Source organism: Bos indicus, chromosome 12 (assembly GCF_029378745.1).
Source record: "Bos indicus isolate NIAB-ARS_2022 breed Sahiwal x Tharparkar chromosome 12, NIAB-ARS_B.indTharparkar_mat_pri_1.0, whole genome shotgun sequence".
In the NCBI taxonomy this organism is placed as follows: domain Eukaryota; kingdom Metazoa; phylum Chordata; class Mammalia; order Artiodactyla; family Bovidae; genus Bos; species Bos indicus.
The window spans coordinates 51860765-51873379 of record NC_091771.1 but is presented as its reverse complement, the minus strand read 5'-3'; the positions used below and the strand labels follow the sequence as shown (position 1 = coordinate 51873379).

Genomic DNA, 12615 nt, shown 5'->3' with positions numbered 1-12615 from the left:
TCAAACTGCTTTATTTTTTATACTTTTTAAAAAATAAAGCATAACTAGAGGGATACCCTGAACCACGCCCAGTGTCACACCTAGTCAGTGGCAGAAGCAGGATTTGAAACAATGAAGCCCTTATTTTAAACCCAATAGCATCTCCTCCATTGTGAAGTGCGGGAGTCCAGCTCCAGCAGCCAGGGAATGAGCCTGAAGGGATGGGCGGTGTCGGCGAGGAACAACACAGCCTCTCAGTTTTCTTGGACTGACTGCATATTTATTTCAAGCTTAAGATTCTCTTTTATATTTTTACAAAAGCATTAGGTCAGAGGTTTGACATTTTCAGTTCCCCCTGACCCAGATTTGTTGTCTCCATAAATCATTGTTGCCCCTCAAAAGGAGTTCCTGCCTCAGCCATTCTCTTATCTACTTCTCATGTGTCCTTGTGAATACATTGTAACTCATGCTAATGTCTGGGCTTCATACCACATTCCTCAGTTTATTTCTTATCTTTCTAAATCTTGTTTGGCCCTAGTCTCCTGAGCTCACTTTCTCTAAAAAGGCTTCTAACCACTAATATCTCCAAAATTCCTAATCTCTATAAGCTATAGTAACATATGCTAACATTGCAACATTCCTTAAATCTTGAGCTTCTAACTATTTTAATTATTCCTAAGCCCTAAATTCGGCAAACTCCTCTGCCATAAATATTTCCCTCACAAATAGGTTTCAGATAGCAATGCCTCGCATGGCCTCAAGCTGTGGCCTACGTGCTCATCCTGGAACACTCTTTTGTAAAGGTCCTTGAACGAATGTCAATGATTAACTTTATAAATTATTCTCTGAGCACAGCTGCAGAAGGCTTTGTGCCTTCTCATGCTCCTCTCAAGAACAATAAGCACCTTAATATTCTTTTCAGTCAACTCAGCCGAGGAGAGGAAAAAACAGGTCAGAATCACAAGGCCTAACTCCTTCATCCTGGGTTCGTGCCTGCGGGACAAGGAGAGGGAGTTGGGGCCGTGCCTCCATTTTGTCAGTAAGGCCTAACGTGGCTCCTGACAGTGAAGGGATTCTTACAACCCATAGTCTAAGAAGTCTGTTGGTGGCACAACAGACCAGAGCCATCTTCACTGTCAGCAAGTTTTGTGTAGAAGTTCAAATCCCCCTCATACCTTGAGGTTCATAAAGGTTCATAAATAATTCCTCTGAAAAGTTTAAGCTAAGTACAGGTGACTTGAATTTCAGCCTTATGAATTCTTTTAAAATAAATTTCTCTGTGTTTCTTGCACATTTATTAGCTTGCCAAACTAGGTAACTGGAACTGTCTTGCAAAATTTACAGGACAAGACTGCTTCCATATATATCCAGTTCTGTGTTTGGGCTCTGAAGTACTGAAATGTGCTGCACTTATTCCCAGGACAGACCCTTGTTCTATAAAGCAGAGAATTGAATTTCCCCTGATACAAAGTCACCTGGATGTTGTCAAGCCATAGGAGAGATTGTATGATGGAATTGTTAAATGCTAGATAGATTTTGAAGCTATCTTTGGTGGAGAGGTTTCTTTCAGAAGTGTGGTTAGCACAGAGCAGTCTTCCAGGTCTTCTAAGTTTTCTACTATCTCTATAAGCCTTTCTACAGCGTGGCAGGACAGCGTCCTGCAGGAATTGGTTCTGAACTTTTCCTGTAGGTCCTTCTGGCTCAGAGGCTTCCTCCAGTGACCGTAGAAGGTATCCGAACGCTCTGTGAAGATGGATCCATCCTTGAGGGCAACACTCATCTCACAGTACAGTGTGTTGAAGTTTGGTAGGTTGTCTCGAGGGTGCTCCAGCTCCACCTTACCAAGCAGCTCTCTCACCTGTGGCCTGTTGATCTGGCGTTTGTGGAAGGCTGGGACAGTGATGACACCATCGAGCAGCATGGCACAGGCCACATACTGGAAGGAGTGGCGGGCTTCATGCTCGGATTTGGGAAAGGGCCTGTTCACATACTGGACATCTGGAATTCGAAGCACAATTCTCTCAATGCGGTCAATGGGGAGTGGGCTTTTGTCTGTTACAAGGTGCCTTCTCATGGATGCAGCTGTGTCTGCCACCCAGTGGGTGGCCAAATGGGCAGGGAAACGCTTGAAGGCCACATCCTGCTTCTCCAGAAGCCAAGTGTGTGAATCTAGGTCTGGAAGGACTTTAGGAGAATAGTTGGTATAGAAAGCCCCAAACCCTGTCTCCAAATCCAAAACCCGTTTGTTTCCCTGGAGACCCAGCATTGCCAGGAAAGCAGCTTCTAGCCCATGCCTGGCAGCATTGCCCACGTGAAGTGGCTTGGTCTGAGTGGCAGCATTTGCCATGGGTGCCCCAGCATGAGAAACAGCAATAGCCAGGGCCTCTTGGCACTCTGTCACGCTGAGCCCAAGAAACTTAGATGCGGCGGCAGCACTCCCCAAGGTTCCCACCACCGAGGGGGGATGGAATCTGAAAAGCAAAAAAAAGAACACAGAGGTGGAGACTTACAAACTTCAGCTGCCAGGGGGCAGTATAGTACAGTGGTCAGGAGCTGAGCTAATGGAGCCCTAAGGCCTACATTCAAATCTCAGCTCTTCCTCCTATTAGCTATGTGATCTTGGAAGTTATTCAACTTCTCTGTACCTGTTTTCTCTTACATAAAGTGGTCATCATCTCATCATAATAGTAAAACTCCCTTGTGAGTTTTGAATAAATTCCATTTCCATTGAGTTTTTACAGTTACTTACAGAGGCTTTCAGCAATCAACAACTTTTGCCTTTTGGGCAATAACAGTAACAGTGAAAGTAAAGGAAAGTCGCTATAATTACAACAGGGCTTGACCCATAGTAAATTATTTATAAATGGTACTGTTACAGTTGGGCTTCCCTGGTGGTTCAGCTGGTAAAGAATCTGCCTGTAATGTGGGAGACCTGGCTTTGATCTCTGGGTTGGGAAGATTCCCTGGAGAAGGGAAAGGCTACCCACTCCAGTATTCTGGCCTGGAGAATTCCATGGACTGTATAGTGAAGTGAAAGTAAAGAATTCCATGGACTGTAAAGTGGAGTGAAAGTTGCTCAGTCGTGTCTGACTCTTTGCAACTCTTTGAGCGACTTTCACTTCACTTTCACTGTTACAGTTATTGCCCCAAAGGCAAAAGTTGTTGATTGCTGAAAGCCTCTGTAAGTAACTGTGAAAACTCAATGGAAACTGTGAGCACTCACTCAATATTCTTATTTACTCCTCCCCCAGAAGGCTGGAACAAATGGCAAAATAAATATTAGATTGAACCATCTGATACAGTCAGCGTTGGACCATTTTTGATCTGTGGGTTGAATAGTCAGGTTTAGGGTATTCTGTCTGTTCTCATTTGTCTGAAGGACCCTAGAAATACCAAAGTAGATTTCTGCTTTGAGATGAGCTGAGGGCTATCCAGAGTACCCATGAAGGCCAGCACGTCATGATCACCTTGGGGTGAGGGGATCCAGATCTGTTTATGGTCCTGGTTGCTCGTTGGCTCTTTAAACCCAGAGGAGACTTTTCACTAGCACTTCTGAGATCACACTTTTCTATATGGAATAAACAGTTTGATATTTGGTTGAGTGGACTTAACTGCCAGCACTAATGACAGCAGCTTCCACTGAGCCAACCTCTGTATCAGAAAGCTCCACAGAGATGACAACGAACAGATGAAGGGCAATGTGGGTGCCTAAGGATGGGGCACACTTTCTCCATACCTCTTTGGTATGTCATAGGCTTCTTTGGAGAAACGCAGTAATCGACCTTGCACTTCAATACCAACATTGAAAGCCAGCAGCAGGTCAAGGCCAGAATACTTTGGACTTGGTGGCAGGGCTTCTGATAGAGCCATGAGGACAGGAAGGACAGCTCCAGAAGGGTGGGTGGCAGGGTGCCACGTGTCATCAAAATCCATTGAGTGGATCTGTGTGAATAGACACACAAACAACCAGAACCTAAATGTGTCTCCCTTCATGTGATGGCTTTTGGACCAGTCAGGGTTTATTTCAGTAATCACCTTTTTGATGTGACATTTTTAGATCTGATCCTCTGAAGGTTAAACCTATGAACTAGCTGGGATTCTTAATCACATGGGTGGGCACTAGATATGCTGTCCTCTGGCCAGATCAAGTGGGACCTTCCAGAGCAGCTAGTGAACCGCAAGGAGCTTGGGTCTTACTCAGCGGCCACCATTGGAAAGATCCATACCTTCCTTATAAACAAAGCTGTAGAATTAGGTAGCTTCTCCTCTCCCTCTTTGACCTTTCAACAAGTCACATGAAGAGTTTAATGCCATTTATTCCATATCCGGCCATATTTTCTGAGCCCTTTTTATCATGAAATAATTTCAAATCTTTAAAGAAGTTGCAAGAACTCTTGAACCCAGATTATTAAGCTGTATTTTTAGATCTTTATTTTCTGCTATAAGGTTTTATTCTTCCTCATCCCATCACTAGCTTTTTCCTTACATGAAATGGTAATAACCAGAAGTTCAATTTAAAATAGACTTTTGTCTCATTGTGGCTGGTGCCTTCCCCACAGCTTACTGGATGTTTATTTGTGGATGCACCATCAGATTTGATTTTTGATATTCTGAACTACTGTCCCCATAAACCATAAAAATATCTCAGAAATCCCAACAGGTTCACATCCAAATTATATCTTGTAGACTGCTCCTGACACACAGAAAAGGCATATAAATTGTCTGTCAGATGAGAAGTCCTGATTTTTGGTTCCAAAAAAAGAGACACCAGATGGTCATTGTTTCTATCTTGATAAATATCTGCTGATTGAATGAAAGGCTGGTTGCTAAATAGAAACTGATACTGGCCACAGCAGAAGGGATTAAGAAGGAATTGAGTCTGGATATTTAATTTAGAGTTGAGATAACTTAGGAACATTTTTATCAAAATATTTCCATCTTATTTCCTCTTCTTCACAATTTCAAAAAACATCAATTCACTGTAAAAACATGAAACTGAAATTACAACATAGGCGAGAGGACAGGACACTTCACCTCTCTGAACTTCAATGAACTCATCAGTAGGGTATGAAACCTGGGAAATTTCTGAGATATATTCTGGCTCTGAAATTATTCTGATTGTTGAACAGTAGAAAAATCATGGAAATCTCCTTACAGCCACACCGTTAACGAAAGCAGCATAGGTTGGTGGGAGCCTGAGTTCTGGCTGGCCCCAAACAGTGCTGGACACATTGGAACTATAGATCTGGAAGGAAAGAATATCGATCAGTGATACAGGGTATGAACCAACATGCCAAGTCACCATTTCAATAGTTGTTCTTCATCTTTGGAGACACTACTTTATTACCCCTTATTGAGCCCTTTGTGCTAGATTGAAGCCCTAGTTATTGGATTTCTCTCTTCTTTGTAGAAGAAAAATACAACTTTCTCCATGGAAGGGAGAGGAGATGCTGTCACTCAATCCCAGACTGTGATCCCTAAGTGCACCAAGGAATGAAGTCTGAATTTACTCTTATTTACTTCTTGAAGATAAACACAAGGAAAAGGTAGACTGGTCGTCTCTATCAAGCGTATTCTTTGGTGGGTGGGTGCACATCTCCCATGTAAACACCTGCAGGCTGGTCCAGGCTTTTCTCCAGAAAATCTTCAAGTCTTTGCAAGAACAAATGGCTCGGGGCGGGTGCTACGGCCACCAAGACTCTCAGGTAAAACTGTGCTTTCAGTTATAATAGTAATCAGCTTGAAATATTGCTAGCCTTAAGATTAAGACTGGCCTTAAGACAGTGACTTAGTAAAGGACGTGTATGTATATTAAGACTCAGGTAATATAAAGCATAGATGTACATATGTGAGAGTTGAACCATAAAGAAGTTCAACTGAACACTGAAGAATTGATGCCTTCAAATTCTCATGCTGGAGAAGACTTTTGGGAATCCCTTGGACAGCAAGGAGATCAAACCAGTCAATGCTAAAGGAAATAAAGCCTGAATGTTCATTGGAAGAACTGATGCTGAAACTGAAGCTCCAGTACTTGGGCCACCTGATGCGAAGAGCTGATTCATTGGTAAAGACCCAGTTGCTGGGAAAGACAGAGGGCAGGGGGAGAAGGGGGCAATAGAGGATGAGATGGCTGATGGCATCATTAACTCAATGGACTTGAGTTTGAACAAACTCTGGCAGTGAAGCCCAAGGAAGCCTGGCGTGCTGCAGTCCACGGGGTCGCAGAGTTGGACACGACTGAGTGACTGAACAGCAACAACAAATACAGCATAGAAAAGCATAAAACTGTAAACCACCATGCTGTATTCAGCAGGCGCTCTCTCTAAAATGAAGAGTAGAGCAGTAGAACACAAATGCATGTCCCTGGATACATCTCACAAACAGGTGTGTATGTACACCTGGTTTCAGTTCTAAAGTAGACATGGAGCTTCTTACTTTACTGTATCCACTGGTTTTGTGAAACACTTCTGTGCTGGTTCCCAGGAGCCCCACTCCCAGAGCATCCAGAACCATCCTCTTGCTCCGCTGAATGACACGATCTGTGAGGTGTCCCACCTTCAAGCCGTGGATCACTTTGGCAAAGCTTTCTGTGACAGACTTTAAAGGCAAGAGTGTTAGAGCAGAGCTACAATTACTCTGTATTCACACACTTCCTTTCTACATGAGAACTTAAGGTACTTCTGCATAAAGAGTGTGCTCCATTACAGGAAACCCAGTTGGTCAAATTAAGTTCAGATCCTAAAAAGTGACGTGTAGTGAACACATGTATGAGGCAGAGGGATGTGGAAATGGAAGATGGCCAGTTTCTGTTCTCAGTAGAGTTGAGGACACAGAGTAGCAAGCAGATAATGGCCACAGAGCGTGGTGGGCTTTGGTGGAGGCAGGAAGAGACTAAGAAGGGGAGGAGAGGAGGGAAATCTGGCCCATCAAGTGAGCATGCCTGGCCGTGGAGTAGGGCCCAGGGACTTCCCTGATGGTCCAATGGTTAAGACTTCACCTTCTAATACAGGGGGTGTGGGTTTGATCCTTGGTCGGAGGGCTAAGATCCCACATACCTTGGGGCCAGAAAACCAAAACATGAAACAGAAGCAATATTGTAACAAATTCAGAAAAGGAAATGGTCCACAGAAAAAATAAAAAACTTAAAAAAAGAAAGAAAGATAGTAGGGAACCCCAGCAGACCCCCTGACAAGTCCTGAGCACCACCCCATGTGCCAAAGAATAAATGATCTCTTTGTGGCCCCTGAGGAAGGGAACACTAGGAAACAAATGGGCAACTGCTCAGCCGTCTTTCACCTTGGGCTGTCTATTTCTAAAATATCTTTCTGGTCTTGATTTTTCTCCTGGCATTTACATCTGTTCTTAGTAAAGATACTATGACTAATGCATAAATTATGGTAAAATAAAGAACTCAGGTTCAATCCCTAGATGGGGAAGATCCCCTGGAGGAGGGCATGGAAACCCCACTCCAGTATTCTTGCCTGAAAAGTCCCATGGACAGAGGAGCCTGGTGGGCTACAGTCCATAGGGTTGCAAAGAGTTGGACATTACTGAAGTGACTTAGCACACACTCATGCACTTAGTTAATAAATATTTCATGAGATCTTGCTATGTGTCCGCCCTGTGCTAAGCACTCTAGCACCAAGATATTTGGTGCTTGGTGTGCTAAGCACCAAACCAAGATATTATGGTTCCTACCACAAAAATACTTATCTTCTCCAGGGGACTAAGGACAGTAGACAGATAATTTGAAAAGCAGTATGGCAACATCATAATGGATAATTGCTAAACTAGAAGGTTAAAATTCCATGAACTTAAACTGATTCATTTCTTCCTATTTTTTTTAATCAGAGAATTACATCTATTCTTGGCAAAACATCGATGAAAAACAAAATGCATTTAATTAGACCATCCAGAGGCTATGCGAAACATTGAAATGACATTTTAAATAGAAGCAGGTAACTCTTCAAAGGAGAGGAACTGAGAAAGCTGAGAAGAAAAGGAAAGCTAGAAAAACCAGTTTAAATAAGCCCCATAAAAGGAAACAATACCTGGAGCATCATGTTGTTCTGAAGAGGAGGCTTGTCTCAGGGTGAATTGGGGAGCAATTTGGTTGCCAGCGACTGTCTTTATACCTCTCTCTTCTCTCAAACCCATTCTCTTTCATTTTTTTTCTAACTTGAAAATTTCCACTGTTTCAACACCTCCCAGCTACAATCACTTCAACTTCCTCTTTAATGAGTTGTTTAACTTACAGTAAACTAACTAAATAAACCTAGAAGGTACAGTAGCAATGATCAAATGAGTCCTCACAGATATCAGAAAAGTACATCGATGGCAAAACAAGGCATCTTGTGCCTAGATGCTATCCGTCACAATCAGAAAAACAGTCACACTCTTTTATGTAGGCATTCTAAATTTTGTCCTGGGGAAGTAGACGTGGATTTTTGGAAGAGATCAGCAAAAAAATAAAAGTCATAAACTAACTTACAATATTGTAATGAAAATTGAAAAAAAATTAAATGTCCCCCAAGTGTGACTTGATTTGAAGAGAAAAAGTTAAAATTTTACATAATCTCCTTCTCCTTCTGCCTCTGTAACTCAGCTTGCCCCTTGCAAAATCTAGATCATGTAGGTCACATAGTCTCAGAAAGTGGGGACTCGCAATACTAGGAACTGGAGTTTATCTCACTCACTCTTGTCCTGCTCTTTGCAATTGCTCAGCCCCTGCAAACCTGCTTAATCATGCCTGTTTGTGTAAAGGTCAGGCATCCTCCTCCCCATCTTGACCACTGTTCCCATGCTCGTGAAACCCCTTAGTTTAAACCAGCCTATTAACAGCTAGTGTTGCCCACTACAGTCTGTTTATAAAAACGCTGTAAACCCTTTGTTTGGGGCTTAGAGCTTGGAGTGTTAACTCCTCTGGGCCCGCTGGTGTAATAAACCTGAGTTCTTCAACTCTCCGAATGTGGTGCTTGGTTTCTCGAGTACTAGTTTCTGCAACAGGTTAAGTGAAATATGGCATGTACAGCATTTAAGGAGTACTTTCATTTTCCCCTTCCATTTCACCTCTGCTAGTCACCATTGTCAGGGACAAATATGCCTTCCAGAAGTTTCCGGTAGTTTGAGATTAAGAAACTAGAAGAGCATTGAGTGTTTATCACAATTATTCTCAGATGTTCCCTCATTTGCTCCTGAGCTGCATTTTTCAGTATATGCACATCACTGGCTCCTGGTCCTCTGCCTGGTTTCTGGGATCTACTGCCTGCCTCCCTGCTCTGGCCCAAGTGGACTTCAACACAGCTTGTCTGGGCCTTTTTGTTTATAATCAGTCACTGCAGGTTAGCTAGTCTGAACCTAGCTCTGGTCCTCTAGGGAATTCTTATTGCCCTCAGGCTTCCTAGTTTTGTGCCATTGGTTTGTATAGGGGGTACGAAAACTCAGGTTGAGCTTGTGGTTGCAAGTGAAGTGGGAGAATTCTTCTTTGAGGATGATTGCATGTTAATTTCAGAGGAAATCTCCTAGAGCCTTGGGGTTCTACCTGGATCCTGTCACAGAAGAGAGAATTTGAGACAAAGAGAAACTAAATGGTTCTGCATAAAAATTCAAAAGGCTGTCTTTCCTGCAGTCAGTGTCTCTCAGAGAAGAGTAAGTGCTTTGCTTCTCTTGGTTGGGGCTCTGGAGACGGGGTCAAGGCATTAGGAACCTCTGTGGATGGCTGAGGGGTGATACCCTGGTTTTAAGTCAGAACCACACACAGGTTGGGGGTAAGGCTGGAGCTGGGCAGGTAGTCAGCAGGGAACCCCATGTTGGAAGGGCCCAAGCAGACAAATTTAACAGCAGTGGACCCAAATATCTAATTTGAAGTTTTTCTTTGCAATATAATAGTTGTTCGTCATTCTCAGGAAAGTTTGTTACAGACTACAACCTATATCGGCCATGCTTTGGGGAGTGAAGGCAGGGCGATCGTTTATGTATAAAGAAGGCTGCAGGGTACCAGTCAGAGAGAGAAGTGACCAGAAGCCACATGGAGGAGTTATCCCAAGTAGTTAAGGACAATTCAAAGGAGGGGTATCCAATTGTACCTAGCTGAATGATGCAGGGAAGAGGGACCAGAAAGGATGACACTGGGGCATGTTTGGATTCTCTTCTTAAGCCAACTTCTGACTAAAGTGGGCTTCCCAACCTTGGTCCAGACTGGGGAAACCCAAAGCCAGGCTCCGTAGTGGCATACACAGTGGTTGTGAGCATCAGGGTACCATTTCAGACAATTAGTTTTATATCAGTGGACTCCAAAGCCAGGTTCCAGTGGACGGGTGAATTTCTGTATCCAGGAGTAAAGTGAATATTTGGGTAGGAAGGGCAAGATAGGTATTTGGGGCCATTAGGATCAGATCGGAGAAGGCAATGGCATCCCACTCCAGTACTCTTGCCTGGAAAATCCCATGGACGGAGGAGCCTGGAAGGCTGCAGTCCATGGGGTCGCTGAGGGTTGGACACGACTGAGCGACTTCACTTTCACTTTTCACTTTCATGCATTGGAGAAGGAAATGGCAACCCACTCCAGTATTCTTGCCTGGAGAATCCCAGGAACGGGGGAGCTTGGTGGGCTGCTGTCTATGGGGTCACACAGAGTCGGACACGACTTAGCAGTAGTGACTTAGCAGTAGCAGCAGCAGGATCAGATCAGTCGCTCAGTTGTGTCCAACTCTTTGCGACCCCATGAATCACAGCACGCCAGGCCTCCCTGTCCATCACCAACTCCCGGAGTTCACCCAGACTCAAGTCCATCGAGTCAGAGATGCCATCCAGCCATCTCATCATCTGTCGTCCCCTTCTCCTCCTGCCCCCAATCCCTCCCAGCATCAGAGTCTTTTCCAATGAGTCAACTCTTCGCATGAGGTGGCCAAAGTACTGGAGTTTCAGCTTTAGCATCATTCCTTCCAAAGAAATCCCAGGGCTGATCTCCTTCAGAATGGACTGGTTGGATCTCCTTGCAGTTCAAGGGACTCTCAAGAGTCTTCTCCAACACCACAGTTCAAAAGCATCAATTCTTCAGCGCTCAGCCTTCTTCACAGTCCAACTCTCACATCCATACATGACCACAGGAAAAACCATAGCCTTGACTAGACGAACCTTTGTTGGCAAAGTAATGTCTCTGTTTTTGAATATGCTATCTAGGTTGGTCATAACTTTTCTTCTAAGGAGTAAGCATCTTTTAATTTCATGGCTGAAATCATCATCTGCAGTGATTTTGGAGCCCAAAGAAGTAAAGTCTGACACTGTTTCCACCGTTTCACCGTCTATTTCCCATGAAGTGATGGGACTGGATGCCATGATCTTCATTTTCTGAATGTTGAGCTTTAAGCCAACTTTTTCACTCTCCACTTTCACTTTCATCAAGAGGCTTTTGAGTTCCTCTTCACTTTCTGCCATAAGGGTGGTGTCATCTGCATATCTGAGGTTATTGATATTTCTCCCAGCAATCTTGATTCTAGCTTGTGCTTCTTCCAGCCCAGCGTTTCTCATGATGTACTCTGCATAGAAGTTAAATAAGCAGGGTGACAATATACAGCCTTGACAAACTCCTTTTCCTATTTGGAACCAGTCTGTTGTTCCATGTCCATTAGGATAGACCCCAGCAAGTAAGAACAATCACATCATAAGATTTTGTGATTTATTGCTTAATACTCTACATAAATTGGTGTTAAGGATAATCTGATTGAGTTGAAAGGAAACAGTTGTCTAGTTTGAAAAACACTCAAAATAGAACTCCCGAAGCATTATCTTAGTTTGAAATTCTGGAGTTTTCAGCTTACTTGTGAAACAGGGAACTGGTTCTGTTCACAGAGCCAAAAAATGGACTTTGCAAACTTGTAAACGCTCACGCAGGCAAAGTTTATTTTAGAGGACAGAGATACAAAGCCCTCAGCACTGACCCTGAGAACCCCCAAAGGTGGGAATGACAGTAGTTTTTATGTCTTTATTAGAATTGATCTGTTCGTGTTTGGTTGGCTAAGGGCCGGATACACGTAATTTCTGACCAATCAGTTTAAATGTTGCTTTGTCCAGTTTGTCATTTTTATGGCTTTCTTGGATCTCCCAGTCTCTCAGTTTTTCTAGACATTGTGATGCTATCCTTTGACCCATTCTCAAGATCTCAGAGCATTATTTAGGGGCTAGATGTGTGTGTAGGAGCTAATTGTCTACCTGGAGTTTTTCTCCTTGGTATCCTGGAGAGCATTTTATGATTGTCTTGTCCTGGGTCTGAATGTTTTATGACCCTCCAGACCAGGGAGGCATTCCTCTGAATGTCTATAATCTGAAGCAATAAATATATCTTTTGACGGAGCAAAATGCTTGTGTGTGAGAATTAAAATTGAAATTAGAAGAAGAACTGAGGCTCTGACTTGTATACTGACTACGTAACAATTTCTACCTCAATTAGATATTTAGAGAAAATTCCTAAGACCACTTTTACATGAAAGGGAAGAATGGACTATAATGGCTTCAACCACCTCACTGTGGAAGAACTTTACAAAGTGATGATAAGCTGTATAAAGTCTGATGAGCTTTGATGGAAGTGCTGTCATTTAACTTTTCTGGGCTCACTTTTTGTCACTGGTATTGAATTTG

The 12615-nt window shown here is 43.3% G+C and overlaps 1 protein-coding gene across 3 annotated transcripts; it reads right to left on the bottom strand.

Moving 5' to 3' along the window:
• Positions 1-237: 237 nt before the first annotated feature.
• ACOD1 (aconitate decarboxylase 1) lies at positions 238-8167 on the bottom strand. Of its 3 annotated transcripts, XM_019971582.2 has the most exons (5): positions 8031-8167; positions 6415-6576; positions 5135-5224; positions 3716-3921; positions 238-2450 (listed from the first exon to the last, which is right to left on the bottom strand). In XM_019971582.2, the coding sequence occupies exons 1-5, from the start codon at positions 8040-8042 to the stop codon at positions 1505-1507; spliced, it is 1416 nt and encodes a 471-aa protein (XP_019827141.1). In that variant the 5' UTR covers positions 8043-8167; the 3' UTR covers positions 238-1504. The 3 variants fall into 3 exon arrangements, with proteins under 3 accessions (XP_019827141.1, XP_070656456.1, XP_070656457.1); XM_070800355.1 differs by lacking the exon at positions 5135-5224; XM_070800356.1 differs by lacking the exon at positions 6415-6576 and having other exon boundaries at positions 8031-8086.
• Positions 8168-12615: the final 4448 nt, after the last annotated feature.